The sequence below is a fragment of the Eupeodes corollae genome, chromosome 3 (genome assembly GCF_945859685.1).
Source record: "Eupeodes corollae chromosome 3, idEupCoro1.1, whole genome shotgun sequence".
Lineage (NCBI taxonomy): Eukaryota > Metazoa > Arthropoda > Insecta > Diptera > Syrphidae > Eupeodes > Eupeodes corollae.
Window position 1 is genome coordinate 117,426,125 of NC_079149.1, and position 17,155 is coordinate 117,443,279.

The 17,155-nt window shown below is 26.7% G+C and overlaps 1 protein-coding gene across 1 annotated transcript; it reads left to right on the forward strand.

Moving 5' to 3' along the window:
- The first annotated feature begins 4,504 nt into the window (after nucleotides 1-4,504).
- Nucleotides 4,505-16,794, forward strand: LOC129951072 (uncharacterized). The gene is made up of 3 exons (XM_056063081.1): nucleotides 4,505-4,844; nucleotides 4,993-5,166; nucleotides 16,418-16,794. The coding sequence occupies exons 1-3, from the start codon at nucleotides 4,784-4,786 to the stop codon at nucleotides 16,624-16,626; spliced, it is 444 nt and encodes a 147-aa protein (XP_055919056.1). The 5' UTR covers nucleotides 4,505-4,783; the 3' UTR covers nucleotides 16,627-16,794.
- Nucleotides 16,795-17,155: the final 361 nt, after the last annotated feature.

A 17,155-nucleotide genomic window follows, 5' to 3' on the forward strand; every position in this document is an offset into this window, starting at 1 on the left:
TAATTTGTATGCCAACCCAAAATAAAGTACCTAATTAAAAATACAAATTAAAGAACATTAAATGACTTGTTAACAAGAAAGTCATAAGACGTTTTAGTAGATCATTAAAACATTTTGAGGTCCAAAGGTGTGAAAGAATTAGGTAGCAAGAATAATAAATATGCACATACAGGTCTTTGATATTATAAACAACGAAAATCTTAAAATATTCAGCTAAAATACATGTTCAACAAAGAAAATTAAATATGACATCTAAGGTTGAACTTACACTGGACGTTCAGGACACAGAATATTTTTTTATTTGTTGGTAAACAGTTTAAGAAAATTCTAAAATATTATTGAAATTATAGCGTGGCTTCTTCTTCTTATAAAAATCACTGTTATTTTAACTTTGGATTTTTATATATCTATTTTTTAAGAAAAATATCTTATAAATCAAATAATTTTAAATTCAAAAACTTCATTTGCTCTCGAGATAATATCCGAGTCTGTTTTTTACTAATCGTGTGTAGTATTTTTTGTAATTTCCAAAAAAATGTCAATTGAATTTTTCTAATAAAATAAGCAGGTATTAAAAACTAATTCATAAGAATAAATTAGTTTAAAGCAAACATCTTTAATAGTTGCCAAATTACTTGATTCAAAAATCAATTCCAATAAACTTTGCTCGGTATATTTTTTAGTTTTTTTTTTACTATTACTTCAATTATTCATAAAAATGCATCACATGCCAAGAACTTGCAAATTATTCGAGGTGACAAATACTTAAACACGCACGCACATGCAGGCATCTCACTAAAAACCTTTGATTTAGATTTTGGCTTGATTTATTGGAATTGACTTGGAAATTATAAACAACTAACTGTTAAGTTAATAAAATTAACTTAATTCAATTTCAAAAACTCAAAAGTTAACGTAGCCAATTTGGGCTTCATAATTTATATAAAATTTGAACTTTTAATCAAAATAAAAAAAATTATTGAAAAACGTAGTTTTCAAACAAAAACTCATTATTAATGTTTGATGCTTAAAAAAGGGAATCTGTGTTTAAACAATTTTCTGATTTTGTTAGATTCGTAACTGCATGCAGCAAATAAAAAAATTTAAAATAATGACATCTCAAAGACGCATTCTAGTTTTTGAAACATTTTTAACTAGATGCTATTGCGTTTAGGTCGTAAAGTTATATAAAGAAACAATAATGAGTAAGTGACAATGTACATATCTCCAAAAATCTATCGATGAATGCATACTTTTGGTTAATTCTCCAAATTATGCTTGAAAGCATAAGACCATCAGCATTAGAGAAAATTTATATAAATCATAAATAGCCCCCAGAACTAAATATTTGCCACTTGAAAAATTCTACGAAAATAAGTGGCGTGATTTGAACCCATTCAATTTTTACTTAAGTCATAATTTAATTTGTGTCATGATTCATCTCCAGTAAGTCCTCATCGGCTGAAAATCTACATAAACTGTGCTTACCTTCAATCGAAAAATTTCAGAACAAAATTGGAAATCTTTTAAATAAGATAATACAATTATAGGCATTTTCAGGTTATTTTTACTTTTATTGTCATTTCCACAAGATAACAATACTTATTCTTGTTTTAACACTTTGATATAAAATTTGAATTTACAATTTCTTTGAATTTTTGAAACATGAAACATTTCTAAGTACGAATTTCCAGTATTTATTAGACAGCTTTTTTGTTCAATTGTTACCTGAATGCTTGTAAAACTTAATTTCTTCTCATCAAGTTAACAAGTTAACATTTTCAAAACAAACAAATTTACACCCTACACATCTTTCTCCCTGTGGTGACCTTTTACATTTTTATTTATTAAATTATTCCCAGAAGTTGAGTCAGAGTTGAGTAGGTATACTTATAATTGCGTGTTAGAATTTAATATTATATTATACTTCTAAATTAATTAAAACTTTCCAAACTTCATATAGGCTGATTATGAGAATGAATATTAATATAAAAAAAGTTAGGTAAGTTAATAAATTAATAATTTACGTGATTTTTCATATACATCATAAACTTATATGTATACAAAATAAACTAATCCCAAAAAAAAGAACAACATACATAAACCATATAACTCTAAATAACACTTTAAGCGTGTTTTATTATGTATAGTGCTATACTCAATTTAGACACGCACAATTACAATACCCTATTTTGTAATATTGAAAATTCATGTTTTGCAAAATGTGTTTAAGAATATAATTAGTACCCATAGGCTTATAAGTGTTTTTTTTTTAGCAGTAGGAATTGTTGTTTGTTGAAATAAAAAGTAGTAGACCAAATATTTTGGATATGGTACTATTTTCATACTTTGCGTAGACTTTGCAATTCTTCAAAAAATAAAACCCTAAAAACAAAAAAGTTTATAAAAGTTGGTAAAAATTCATTTTCGACTTAAATATCTTTTCAAAACTATGAGATATTGGCTTTGAAATACTTTTATGTATTAAAAAATATTGTTGTCAACACTCAGTAAAATTTTGAGGAAAATCTACTTTTTTACAAAATATAAAAACCTTACAAAAAAACAATACTAAAACTTGGTTAAAATTTACTTATTTAGCTTTTAAAAATTAAAAATGTTGTCTTCAAACTGCTTTTGTGTCACAGAAAATATTGCTTTCGATATTCAGTAATTTTTTTTATAAAAATGAAACAGTCCGTATTTTCATAAAAAAATAAATTCTACAAAAAATAGTACGCAAATTAATTTCATTCATCCAATTCGTAAAAATTTAAGAAATGCCACTTAAATTTGTTTTCGACTAAAAATCTACTTATCAAATTAAGATTTTGAAACTTAACTATTTCTTTATATGAAACATAAAGTGAGTAATTTTAAAATTTGTAAAAATAATTCAACTAGAAACTTTTTTAACCCAACACGAAAACCTACAAACTTTTAAGTAAGACAAACAGACAGACGGGATGGGAAGTTATCAGTGTGGGTCGCATCTCAGCCTCTTTTTATTTTAAAATACCCAAAAGAAGTCCTTGTAAGCCGTCTGATACTGAGAATTGGGAAATTTCTCGATATTTTACAGGCCTAGAATCAAATAGAAGGTTTTAAGAGAAAATTTATACGTCAGTGTGAACGTACGTCCGTCTAGATAATCTTTTCAGCCGGAATAGATGTCGACTTGAAATTAATCTTGTATTAAAAATAGTTACGAAAAATGCAGACATGACTTTTAAAAACATTTAGTTGTTGAATTTGTATTAAAGCAATTTAAAAAAAGAAAGTGACAAATTTTATAGACCACAAATATCTCTCAACTAACAACTCTAACAACTTTAAATAAAATCAATATTTTTGATATCATTATTATATTTATATACACTCCAAACAAATTAACTAGTTATTATTTCATTAATTATAAAATTTAAAACAAAAAATCAGTCAGAGAACAAAGAATAATATTACTACCAAAGTGACATTTTGAGAAATTTGCAAAAAGGCCAATATTTTTTTATAAAAAAATAAAAACTTTAAAATGGCTGGTAAATTATTTTACGAAAAGAAGTATTTTTAAAATATTGTAAGACTTTTAGAAAATTAAAATTTACAATTTTATATGTGTAAAATAAAAATCTACACAAGATTGGGAAAAATTGATTTTTGATTCGAAATTCAACAAATTAAAGAAGGTAATGACTTTTAAATTATTTCATTCTAAGGCAAATATTGCAGTTAATAAAAGGTAATTAATTAAAATGCTAACTTATATTGATTAACCACTAAATTATCTCGATAAAAAAAAAAAAACGGATATTGAAATCAAACTTATTTTATCATATGCAAAATATTTTGTTTAATGTTTAAATTAGTCCAATTGAGAACTTTAAAAAAAATACCAAAAACCTGATAAAAAATTATTTTCGACTCAAGTATCTTGAGAACGAAGAAATATATTCTTCAAACTTCAAACTTTTTTATTCTTACCCAAAATGTTGTTATTATTATTTCAAAAAAATTTGTACAAGTTTGCAAATATATCAGTGTTGATCCCATCCCACTCTTTTTAGGACCACACTCTTCAACTAAGAACAAGACGAATAAACATGGTTGGTAAGTTAAAAACAATGACAGTTTATAAATATTAACTTTCATATCCAAAAATATATAGTACCTTACAATGTAATGTCAAAATAAACAGCTTTCTTAAATACAATTTTAGAACTTCAAAAGTTTATTCAAACTTTATAAAAATTTATAAATTCTCCACCAAAATAATACAACAAAGAAAAGATAAAACACAAAAACTATACAAAGTATGTTTTTATGAAAAATTCCAAATACTTATTCCATACATTTCCTTGAACAAAGGCAACACTAAACCTATAAACCATCCATAAAAAAAATCTTTTAACACTGCCTATTAATATTACAAACAAAATATCCATCCAACTTGCTTCTACGAAACGAACTACGAACTGACTTCAAGTCAGGGCATCCCTCGTTTTCATTTTCGTTTTCGTTGGAGAAACAAAACAAAAATACCACAAACTTACTCAGTTGAGATCCAACCTAGTAACGAATAAGACGTATCCATCAGAACCACAACTTCCACTATATACACAACTCTTGAATTATATTTTTTAGCTCGTGTTGTATTCTACATTCCGTTTACCTTTCTCTCTCTTTTTTGGTGTATTTTCGTCAACGATCTATTTCGCTCCCGTGAAAAACTAATTTTTTCTACTTAGAAAAGAAAAACAAACAAGAAATTCAAAAAATTGTGAAAATGGTTTCCCTGCAACAAAGTGTTCTTATCCTTGCCGCTCTAGCTGCACTTGCATCTTCGGGTGAGTTTTCTATAGCAGCCTTAAACGTTCAGCCTGCATTTTAAGTTCTGTGTTGAAAATTAGTTTAAAAAAAAATAAACAAAATAAGATACATTTTTGTGAGAGTTGAATTTTGGCGTAAGCTTATGAGTCTCTATATTTATTGCAGCATACGCCATCAATTGCTATCAATGTGAATCAGCAACCGATGATAAATGCGGTGAACAATTCAACCCTGAAGGTGTCCGCAAGGTTGATTGCTCCAAATCACCAATGCCAAGGTTCCTACAGAACTTGCTATCAATCACAAATGCAACTGGTTGCATGAAGACAATCAATGAAGGTAAGTTTAATAGTTGTTAAATTGGTCTTAAGATTGTTATTGTTATTGAGTAGGTAGCTCTATAGCTCCATGATGTCATTTCGATGATGGAGGGAGTCTATTTGATATGAAAGAATCTCTGCAACATCGTAGAAAACCTTGACTATAATGATAGAATGTTTTTTTTTTCTATTATTTTTATATTTCATCAAAGTCTATGAAGACTTTGGCTTCTTCGACAGACGTCGGCGTCGTTCGTCGGAAAAAAATGGAGATGATGATGATCGGAATCTGAATTGGTTCTATTAATAGGAAAATTAAGTTGACGTAATCCCATGTGGGGTTTCTTTACTAAACGCTTGTAAATCGTTTGGGAGGCGATTTATGTATGTTTTTCTTTTCTTTCTATATACATAATAATTCAATATTAGAAAAGACTTTTTTTGCAATGAAAGGCTCCCTATTTTTCTTAAATGAATGGATTTAGCTACTGAAACAATTTCAGCTTTAGTAAAATTGTTATTTTTTCGAATTCTGATATATGCATAATTTTGCAATTGAATTTTTCATATATGGAACCGGTGTGGGCTCAAACTGAGTAAAGGTGTTTTTTATATTACCTTAGCTTTCAATATCCGTGCGATGAACTTTGTTTATTGTAAATGTCCAAATTTACAACGAAGAAATTAAAATGAAAATAGAATGAAGAACTAGTGCCTATAAAAGGGAGTTAATTCTCTCTTTAAATTTTCGGTATTTTTTGTAGTGTAATATTTATACTGATTGTAAAAAATAAATGGATTTTTTAAATTTTATTTTAAAATTATTCAAATTTACATAATTTAAAAAGAATTAAAAATACATAAATCAATTTTTAAACTAAGTTCATTGACTTGAGGAGTTCATTCAACACAATGGATTTTTAAAAATTCTTTAAATATTTAAAAATTATAATTATAATATCTATACGTTATATTATAATATACATATATACTTTTTGCACAAGTTGTCAAAACAAAAAAATAGTTTTATTGCATTTAACCAATGGTATTTTTTAGAAAAACTAATGTTTGTTAAGTCAAATAAATTTAATTATAATTAATTGTTGTAAAAGCAAGCAATTTAATTTTTTTACAATTATAACAATTGAAAAAATGGGCAAAAATATTAAATTACTTTATTTCATCAAACCATCTACAATAAAACTGTGAAGCTGTAAATTGGATTTTATAAAAATAAACATAAAATAGTTTGATATAAATATCTGTTCGTTCCCGAGATATTTTTGTCGAAAAACAATTTTTACCACTATTCAGTAGTATTTTTAATTCCAATAGCAAGTTATTGTAATGGGTCCTATTTTTCAAATTGAAGATTTTGACATTTTTCGACGTTTCAAGTTCTCTAGAGTCGAAATAAAAGATTTTTTTAGATAGATGTCGATGTCGTTACGGGTATATGTACATTCGTTCGTTCGTCCGTACGTCCACGATTTTTTTTTTTATCGTCCATAGCTCAAGAACCAAACAATTAATTTTTAAAATAAGGTGAAAATGTTGGTTAACCCTTAATATCTCACGAACCAAAAACGCTAGCGACTTGAATTTAATTTTATAAAAATTATTGGGAGGTCATACCAAACCAACATATTTTTGTAAAAAAATCCAATTAATTTTTTTTTATAAATCAAAACAACTCAAATTGAATTTGTTCTCTCTCTCTCACTCTTATATAAATTCAAAAACGAAGAATTAAGTTTTTGACATCTGGTAAAATTTTAAGAAAATTCGAATTAGTACAAAAAACAATGGTTATACCATTAAAACGGAAAGTCCATGTTTTTAGCTGTTTAAAAGCTATTTTTGACTTATTGTTTTGGTTTTTGTGGTGTCATTTTCTTAAAAAAAAAATACTCTACGAAAATAATTTTGAGCACATATGTTAAAAAATAAGAAATATGAATTTTCTTACAAAGTATCGAAATACAAAAGTTTTTGCTCATATTAAAAGCATGTTTTATGCATTTTTTTTTAAGATTGTTGCATTATTTTCTACATTACAGTTGAGAAAAAAACTTTTAAAACCATGAAATCATGTTTTACTACAAATAATAAATTTAACTTAAAAATACATTTTAAATAACTTTAAAAAGTGTATTTTGTAAATTATTGTGATTCGGTAAGCCTTTAACCAACGAGACGTAATAAATGGTTAATAAATAAAAGTGAAAACATTGCAAGTACTATTACAATTGTTTTATTCATATACCAAAATTTCATTTTCATTGCTTAGTCACTTGAAAAGTCTCGAAAACCACAAATTATATCAGGAAAAGTTCGTTGCCTTGTATTATTATTTTTTGTTCTACTTTAATTGTGTTTACTTGACTTTATTATAATTTCATAATTTATAATATTTAAATCAAGGCCTTTTAAAGGTTTTAATATATCTATTATCTTCAATATACCTATAACCAATTCAATAGCCTTGAATTAGACACATTTTGAACTACACATAAGTGAACCAGTTGTGCATTTAATATTATTTACATACTCAAGATTGTATTAAGGTTTTTGCCATTCACCCACTCGACTTCTAGATAAAATTCACTGGAATTATTATTCATCTCATCAATATATAAATAAATAAATAAATTGAATTTCAATGACTATTTCAGTTATTCTAATAATTCATTAAAATGCGTCGTTAATTTTTTTTGCCGGCTTTGGAAGTTCTATTATTATTATTATATCTTATTTTATTCATTTTTTACTAATAGGTGTGTTTAGTGCTTAGGAATGTTTTAAAATCAAGCGTGTTGATGAGGTAATTCTTGTTAAGTTTCTTGTTTAGTTTCAGGTAACAATTCTGATGTCATTTCATAAATAAATTTAGTGATGCGATTTGCCAAGAATGTCAAATCTATTAAGAATTTGTAATATCATAGCCTAAAGATTCAAGTGACAGAAAATGATTTGTTTGAATAATATATATTAACGAATAATAATCAATCAGAGGATGACCATTTATTTATATTCTTTTTTTAACTAATAAATATCAAGAAATTTCCATAATGGTGTTGTTTACATGAGAGTAATTCGCACGATTGTCTGTATTTGCATATTCTGGATAATAATTGATATTTTATGACTTAATTCATTTTGAGTACAACTTATTTTAAGTAAATGAATTTTGTTTTAGTTCTATAAATACTTTTTGTCTTATATTATCAAAACACTTAAATGTTTAGACCGTTAAAATAATAATACAAAATTAATACAAAAATAGAATAGTACGTATACGCCCAAGTGAACCAAGTCGTTTTTTTTTACAAAGTCAGCTTTTTTTGCCACTTTATTCAAAATATTATATAAATATAAGAAATTTACAATAAAAATCAATAACAATGACCTTATTTTCTGAATTTAAATAATTGAAAGTTTCAAGTTTTTTTGTATACTACAGTCATATACATAGTATTGTTTTACTAATCCTTATTTCTCACATTCAAAAACAATTGAGTTAGAAATTCAAAACTCACAAATTACTGGCATTTATTGCATCTTCTAGTGATTAACATTAAGAGATAGTTATGAACACAATCATATTTTTGTCTATATGAATATGTTTACCTCTTTCAAGAGGTGCTGAGATTCAACTCTATAATAAGATAAGTCCATTTACTAACGACGACGTAGTACAGAAACATCCACGGTAATGTCTCGAACGCTTATTTTATTGCTTCATTGAAAAATAAAACAGCATAAAGAACCAAAAACATCAAAATAAAGCATAAAAGAATATTATTGGCTTTTAAAAATCGGTACAATGAATAAATAAAATTCAAAAATAATTAAAAATTCACGATAATGGGATTTATTTAGGAAAAGTAACTATTTTTCAAAGTTATTTGATAGAGATAAGAAATAGATATACTACAATAGTTTCAATAATAATTATTTAACATTTATAAAATTTTTAATAACACATTAATAAATAATGCAATTTTAATACAAAAAAAGAGAGTTAAAATGAAAAAGTAATTAACCCTTGAAACTTTATTATTTCGGAAATAAAAGTTTTTGTATTTGTATTCAATAATTAAAAATTTGAGCATTTGGTGTACGGATTGATTTTCGAATAAAATCTTTCAGACTCTTCTCTTAAAAAAAAATATTGGTGAACTCTCTTCATAATTTCTTAGTTCTAGTTAAATATTGCCATACCTCAATTTTGATCAATTTATTACAGTATAATTTATGACCAAGAATTTTCGACAACGTTAAAATACCAGTTTTTTAAGAAATGCTGTTCAAAATTTGTATACAAAAAGTGTCAAATAAAATTATTGACTAAATTTTTAAAGTGAATACTGTCAAAAGTAGTCTTTAGGAAATACGAATAAACATATTTTTGACAGTAATTAAGTTTCCATGAGATCTGAGAACGTATTTGTTTTTTAAAGTAATGCAACACTTTTTTAGTTCTTCTTTCCATCGAAGCTATACAATTTTGTGACGAGCGACTTTATGAGTGCCCTTGAAGGAGGCTAATAAAATCACCGTCTAATATGTAAAAACATGACCAATTCAACAATTTTCTTCAAGTTCCATCTTTAAGGTCCTGAATCGACTTTTTACGTGAAACCAAAGAAAAACAAGTCAAAGGAGTTTATCAACCAACTGATGTGGCTGTAAAATGTTCACAATCTTTGTAGTGAATTAAGTTACTGTACTACCATTTATATAAATACATTATTTGCTAAATGTCCAAAGATAATAGCTTCAAAAGAGACAGCTCTTATAAGAGAATTTCAAATTTAACAAATGTATGTATATGTACATATGTAGGATTTATAGGAAACATTAAATAAATATCATTTTCAAATGGCACAACTGACATGTCTGATACTAAACGACTCATCAACAGATTGAAGTCTGACAGTAAATATCCTTTCAGACTTCCGAAGCAAGACTGTAGGGTCTTATTTATTATTTTAAGAATTTTGTAACTTAAAACTCTCTATATGGCATATTTCATCTTAGTCTAAATCCCATTCTAATACTAATTGACTTTACAAAATTAAATTGAAGCAATTGACATTTTTTGTACATAAATATATTGACTCACAAGCACCAAAATAGAATAAAGTTTCCAACTATGGGATTTATGGGATTTTATATGTTTGCAACAATTTAAAAAAATAATTACAGATTTTCTTTAACAATTCTAAAACTATCGAGATTTTGTAAATATTATTCAACATTTAAATCAAAACAGATAGGATTGAAAAGTTCAACAAAACAAATAACATAAACATTAAGACTATACGTACATAATTTTAGTTTCTCACATATTTAAAGAGAAAAACGTCAAATCTCAAAAATGTATTTTAATAACATCTAAAATGACGTAAGAAATAAAAACACTTAGTATTAAATTATAAAAATGTATATTCAATAAATTTTGTATATTTCTGTGTCGTTTGTATATATAATTTTAAATCTCTTAGAAAATAAAATTCAAATTTTCCTTTTTGAATTATGACGTTGGAATTTTTCGAAAATATAGCAAACAAGAAAACATTCGATTTTGTAGTAATTTATCACTGTCTATGTCCAACATCTGAAATATTTTTACGTGTGTCTAGCCTCACAACGCCAACTCAAAATATATGATGTCTAACATTAAACTAAGATGTACCAAAAAAAATAAACATTCTTCAAAATTTAATTTGCTTTTCTTTCGGTTTTGATCAAAGATCATTTTAATTTTTAATGTCATTAATTCCTAACCCCACATGACTCAATGAGAATACATCATGTACCTCAACAAGGCAAATTAACAGCTCACTTATACACACTCATAGAAGTTCAAAAAGTCTAGAATATCGTGCGTGTGCGCAGATAGTCATTTTATAAAGATTTGGTTAAAAATTCTTTTAACTGAGGACGTATAAGTACATATTGTTCTTTGGATTGTTAAGTTGTGTGAAATTGTATTCATATTTTCATTGTTCATGTTTTAAATGAATGATCTTTCTTGACTTTAAAAAATATACCCTACCCAATGACTGGCCTCCTCTTTACTTTTTACAATAATTATTAGTTAACATTCAATTAAGATACTCATATATGTATGTACAAACGTATACACTAACATGATATAGCGGAAATGAAGATTTCTTTCCACAAAATAAAAATTAATCAAATAGATTTAAATGATAGACTAAGATCTAGCATTAGAAGGGAGGATTAGGAAAGGATTTTTGGAGAAAAAATCCATTAAATTTAAGTGTCTGGCTTCTAAAAAATGACCTTCCACATTCGTCAGAATTTAATGCAAAATGTCTAGTGTCTCGACGATGATATTATAACTCATTTGTAGAAACTCTAAAAGGAAATACAAATTGGTTATAATTTTTAGTTTTTGATTCCGGCAAATGGTAATAATCTGCATTTTATCTAGTATTGATTTATTTATGATTTTAATGTAAATTGGATATCACAAAAATTTCCATAAGAAGATGGATTTTTTATTTGATTATTCAGATAGAATTTTTAATTTGCAGCCTTGAAAAAAAAAATGAAAACAAATAAATTTAAAAATTGGCAAATTATTTATGTGTGTGGCAAAATTCTTTATTTCAGAAGCTTTTTTGTTTTGTTCCAAAATAAAGCGATAAGAGGTTAATTGAAATTAGATCAGCACGCTTACTCTCGTTTTCTCAAGTTGTGAAGTCACATTTAGTTTTTTGTTTTGCAAATTTTTTATTAATTTTTGTGAAGTTTTTTAATTGGCCATTTATTGGGTTTTCTAGTAAGAGGTTTACGACTATGCTATTAGTAAATAACACATTGAGATTGTTAAAATTTAACTAAAACAAAAGTAAAAAACTCGTAGTCACATTTCGAAGTCTTACAAAAAAATTATTTTGACTGTGTTTTTTTTCGGAGTGGTAATCCCAATTGGATATTGATATCTTTTGGTTAAACACACTAGGACTAGCCAATCGAAAACGTTCTTTTTTTTCTTACAAAAACATATTTTGGTATTGCTCCAGAAGGTTATTTCAAAAGAACTGATATTTTGTTTTTTAATTTCCCAATGAACTTAGAACAGATTTAAAAATTAATTATTCTGAACAATCTCTTATGTTGTCTTAATAACATTTGATGACTAACATTTTTTTAAATTCGATACCTCAAAAGAGGTTTAAAATTTGTTAGAAAAATCCCAATTCAAAACATTTACAAGCATTAAATATACAAAAACATTTTTTAGATAAAATTCAACTATTTCATACACACACAATTTATTCAAAAAATCGATCAAAGGATTCTCAAAAATTTAATAAACCGAAGTTCATTTGAGAAATTAAGTGACATTTGAGTTTTTAAATCTACAATTATTTAAGAGATATTATTGAAAATCGCGCTACAGTCCTGTGTGAACTAGGCCCTTATTCAACAAACTTCTTCAACTGCTTCTTGGTACCTAGCTAGATGTCACCAGCTGCGAACTCCAAGTTGTGCGAATTCGAAGACTTTCCTCGAAGAACTCTGCTTTCGAAATGACTCAAATTGCTTTAATCCGCTTTTGTTATAATCCATGCTTTTGCACGGTATAGCAGGTCAGAGAAGAGGGTCTTATATAGAGACACTTTGGTTGCTCCAGAGAGGGCTTTCCTAATCAATTACTTTCTTAACCCAAAAAAAAAATAGTTGGCAAGAGTAACTCTTCGTTTAAACTCAGAGCTAATGTTGTTTTCTGTGTTCAAAGCGGAGCCTAGATAGAAAAATTCCTTAACTACCTCAAATTTATGTCTGTCAATGGTGACGTTTTGACCGCGACGTCGGTGTTTTAAGACATTTCTTTATGAAAGCATAGACTTTGTTTCGCCCTCATTAACTATTAATCCCATTAAGCCCATTTTTGCCGCTTCAATGCTCGCAAAAGCCCGATTGACATCACGGAAAGCTGTGAATTTTCTGCATTCTGGTTACGAACGTTTTTTAAAATGTTTTAAAAGTGTTATTTTGTATCGTTTAACCTGGTAGCTGCTGGTTAAGTCAAATGGTAACTGTTAACAACTGCTGTATTTTTTATTAAATTTCAGTCCAAAAAATACAAAATAATCTCAGTTTCTTGTCCAATAAATTTATAAATTTTCTATTCTCATGATGATTTATGTCAAAAGTCAAGAATTGCACCTACATGCTTATTAAAAAAATATAATAAATAACAAACACAAACAGAAATTCATCATCTCACCTAATTTTATTTAAAGGTCAATTACGAGTTTTACTGTCACACGTGAGATTTTCACAGAGATACGTCAAGTCAATAATAATAAAAAAAATATAATAACTTAACTATATAAAGATAAATTATTTCTTCAATGTGTTATGCATGTTAATTGCCTTAACACAAAAATAAATTAAATTTATCTCTAGCGTAGGTGAGTTCATTCAAGAAAAAATAAATTTTCTATTGGCAAAGTGCTAGAAAAAATGTTAGCGCTAAATTCAATGCATTTTGTATATATACTATTTTATTTTTGTTGACAACAACCCCCTCAAAGTGTTTATTATTTTAACTAGAGCAAAAGTGATGGATTGTATTAAAAGTGATGTACCTAAAGATGAAGTGGTGCCTAAGCGTGAAATGTTTAGATTTTAACAAAAATACTATAATTTGTAAGAGAAAAAAAAAAGATGAAAATTAAAATTAGTGTTTTCAACCTTATGTCAATAGGGTTAAGGTCACATTTTGAATTTGAATACTCATAGTCATAAGCCCCGTCGCGAAGTGGAGAAAACTCCCGGGCCCGGGATTTTATAAGGGTCCGTACAATTGAAAGCAATGAAACGAGTGTTTATTTTTCAATATACTCTATTTTTATCTGCAACATACCTATTCCACTTATTTTTAGGGGCTCGAAAATTTGAAATTATTCATGCTTTTGCAATCGAGCCCTTGTTTACATCTTACCTTCTAATCTATCAGTCACAAGCTTCCCGATTTAGACCCTTGATTGTTATTGGCGTACATTTTTCTTAATATTTAATAAAAAATTGGGTAACTCTGACTATTGAAAGAAAGTTATAATAAATTGTTTCGCTTTTCTTATTTAATTTAATTTAAATTCCAGATTTATTTTATATTTGAAATTTTTAAAGTTAAAATTAGGGGCCCGACAACTTAAAACAAAACACAAATATTTATTTCGGTTTCTATTTTTATAAAGTTTCTTTTCTTCTATTTTTGTTTCTGCTGGGAACTAATTTTTTTATTTGGTTTTGGAGACCGTTAAATTCCACGTAAATGTTTTTCAGTTGTGGTTTTCGTAATATTCGGAATCCAATCTAGTCGCATGTAGAATTATTTTCTATCCATCCTCCATTTCATCTAAACTGGATGATACTCGTCAGATTAATTTGATGATTAACACTTTTTCGGTTCACTTTGCAAACAAAAAATTATTATTTCCCTTAATTCCAATCAATTTCATGCTATTCCTGAGTGCAATTAGAACATTCCATATCAGTAGGCATGAACTTTGAAAAAAAAAAATGGTAATGGTAAATGGTGGGCCCGATATTTTTCAGTCCGAGCACGGAATTCCTCTCGACGACCCTGCATATACAATGAGACTGATAAGCGATTGTGACTTTTTGGCTCAATTTTCAAAAACGTCTGATTTCTCAAAGTAAAATTTATTTCTTTTTGCCAATTTTATTATTTTTTTTTTCGTAAACACATGAAACAAAGATTTTGATTATCAAATGAACTATTTTCATGAATTATTTTCAAAAATCCCAAAGTAACACATTATTTATATTTTCGAATTCTTGTCTTCTATTTCTATTTAACCAAAAACAATCAACACAAACTAAGTCAGTTAAATCTTAGTTTCTTAAGATTCAATAACACAATAGCTCAATTTGCATTTTCTGAAAGAATTTCCTAAAAAATCACTGTTTAATTCTTAAAATTTAATTTTTTCCGCTTGAAATAGCACACTCAATCAAACGAAGATTACGATTCTTAAAGCAACCCTACAAATTTGTGATTTTGTTTACGAGGAACTGAAGTAAATTGAAGTTTAATAATAATCATTCACCGAGGCGTATACGTACTTTTATAAAAGTTCGCCAATAAGAGGTTTCATCTTGAATAGTCTTCTTTTTAAACAGATGTCAATTTTTAAGGAGTCATCTTTTGACTTTTTATAAGTCACTACAAAAACAGTGAGAAAATGCTTTGTAATGAATTTAAGACCCTAAAGATGGAATTTGTGAAATCATCGAGGTTAAGCATTCGCAAATGTAAGAATCATGGTAAATTTAATGGCAATGATATAAAACCGAATCCTTAGCAATCATTTGACTGTATTCAAAACTTACTAGTTTATTTTATATCAAAAGAAACCTCTTATTGGAAAACCTTATAATTATACTATGTTGTGTGCTCATATATATTTAATACACAAAAATCACTTATTCAAAATTTGAATACAGGAAATTCTTGATTTTTCTTTACGGAAGTAAAACAACAGTCCTACTAAATTAACCAAGAGCAATAAAACAAAATTAAAGATGTTTATAAAAATATATATTCAAACTCATTTTAACTACAAAAATTGTCTGCTTTTTTCTATTATAAAAAACTATAGCAATAAAATAAATAAGGTCAAACATTATATATTTCAATAAGCTTTCCAAGAACATTTGTTTACTTTTTATTTGAATTTTTATATTTAACTTTTCAAAACATTGCTTTTGGAGCTTTTACAAACCAATACTATTTTTGTTGTTTCTTATTTATTTAACTATGAATGTTTTATTATTTATTAATTGGTCTTTAATTTTGTATTAAAAACCGCAAGACTTGAAACAGTGCCAATTTTCTCCATTTTTACATATTTGAGGGGGTCGAGCATTGGTTTTATGTAAGAAAAACAAAATTGGTTAAAATTATTTAAAATCCCTTTTAGTCAGAATACAACAGTTCGTCACACTAGCCGTCACTTTTTCTATATACGAAAATTCCAACTTTATATGAAACCTTTAAATTTTTCATTCCTAAAAACATTTAATTTTCTTTTTACAAAAACCATAAATTCAAATTTATGTACAGTCGTCTATGTTTTGTATCGCTGCAAGTTAGTGGAATCCACAGACGAGCTCTTTATTTTTATATATATTCTGTTGTGAAAATGTTTTTCTGTTTTATTAAAAAAAATATATTTCTTTTATTTATTTTTCAGCTGCTGGAAATAAGCGCATCATCCGTTCTTGCTACTTTGGTGACGTTAAATCAACATCTTCAGGATGTCAATCCGATCCATCACTCCCATTTGTCAAACAAATCTCATGTGACGTTTGTACGGATAATTTGTGCAATGGATCCTCTGTAACTGGACCTATTGCCTTAACAATTGCTGTGTTTGCTTTAGTTGCACGTGTGCTTTATTAAGTTCTTTTTTTAATTTTTAAGATAAAATGTATTTATTTGTTTACATTAAAATGTATTTTTATGTTCCAAAAAGGAAAAAGAGAAGAAGAAAATATTAATTTTTATTTATAGGTTTACAAAATACGAAAATAAATCAGAAATAAATGACCTGAGGTGATGATTTAATAATTTTGTTTTTATTTGATATTGTTTTTGTTTTTGCGAAAAACAATGGAAAAACAATACTTCAGCTGATAAATATTTCATCGTAAATGTTTGTGTAAGAAAAACTAATTTATTTAAAAAAAAAAAGTACACCAATTTATACTATTTTCAATTTTATTTAAATACAGAAATTAAATCTTTTCTAAATATTAAATGTACTTTGTATGTTAATGTTATGCATGCATGTAGAGGTATTTACAACAAAATAAATAAAATTACTGAATTCCATGAAATTCAACCAAAATATTCCGATATTCTAGTAATTCTTCTAAAGAGTCACACAATTCTCTAAAATAAACTCTTCATTTGAAAATTTAGTACGCGA

Coding starts and splice junctions, on each gene's coding strand:
- LOC129951072 (XM_056063081.1), top strand. CDS start 4,784: ATGGTTTCCCTGCAACAAAGTGTTCTTATCCTTGCCGCTCTAGCTGCA. Junction 4,845..4,992: donor AGCTGCACTTGCATCTTCGG/GTGAGTTTTCTA, acceptor TATTTATTGCAG/CATACGCCATCAATTGCTAT. Junction 5,167..16,417: donor CATGAAGACAATCAATGAAG/GTAAGTTTAATA, acceptor TTTATTTTTCAG/CTGCTGGAAATAAGCGCATC.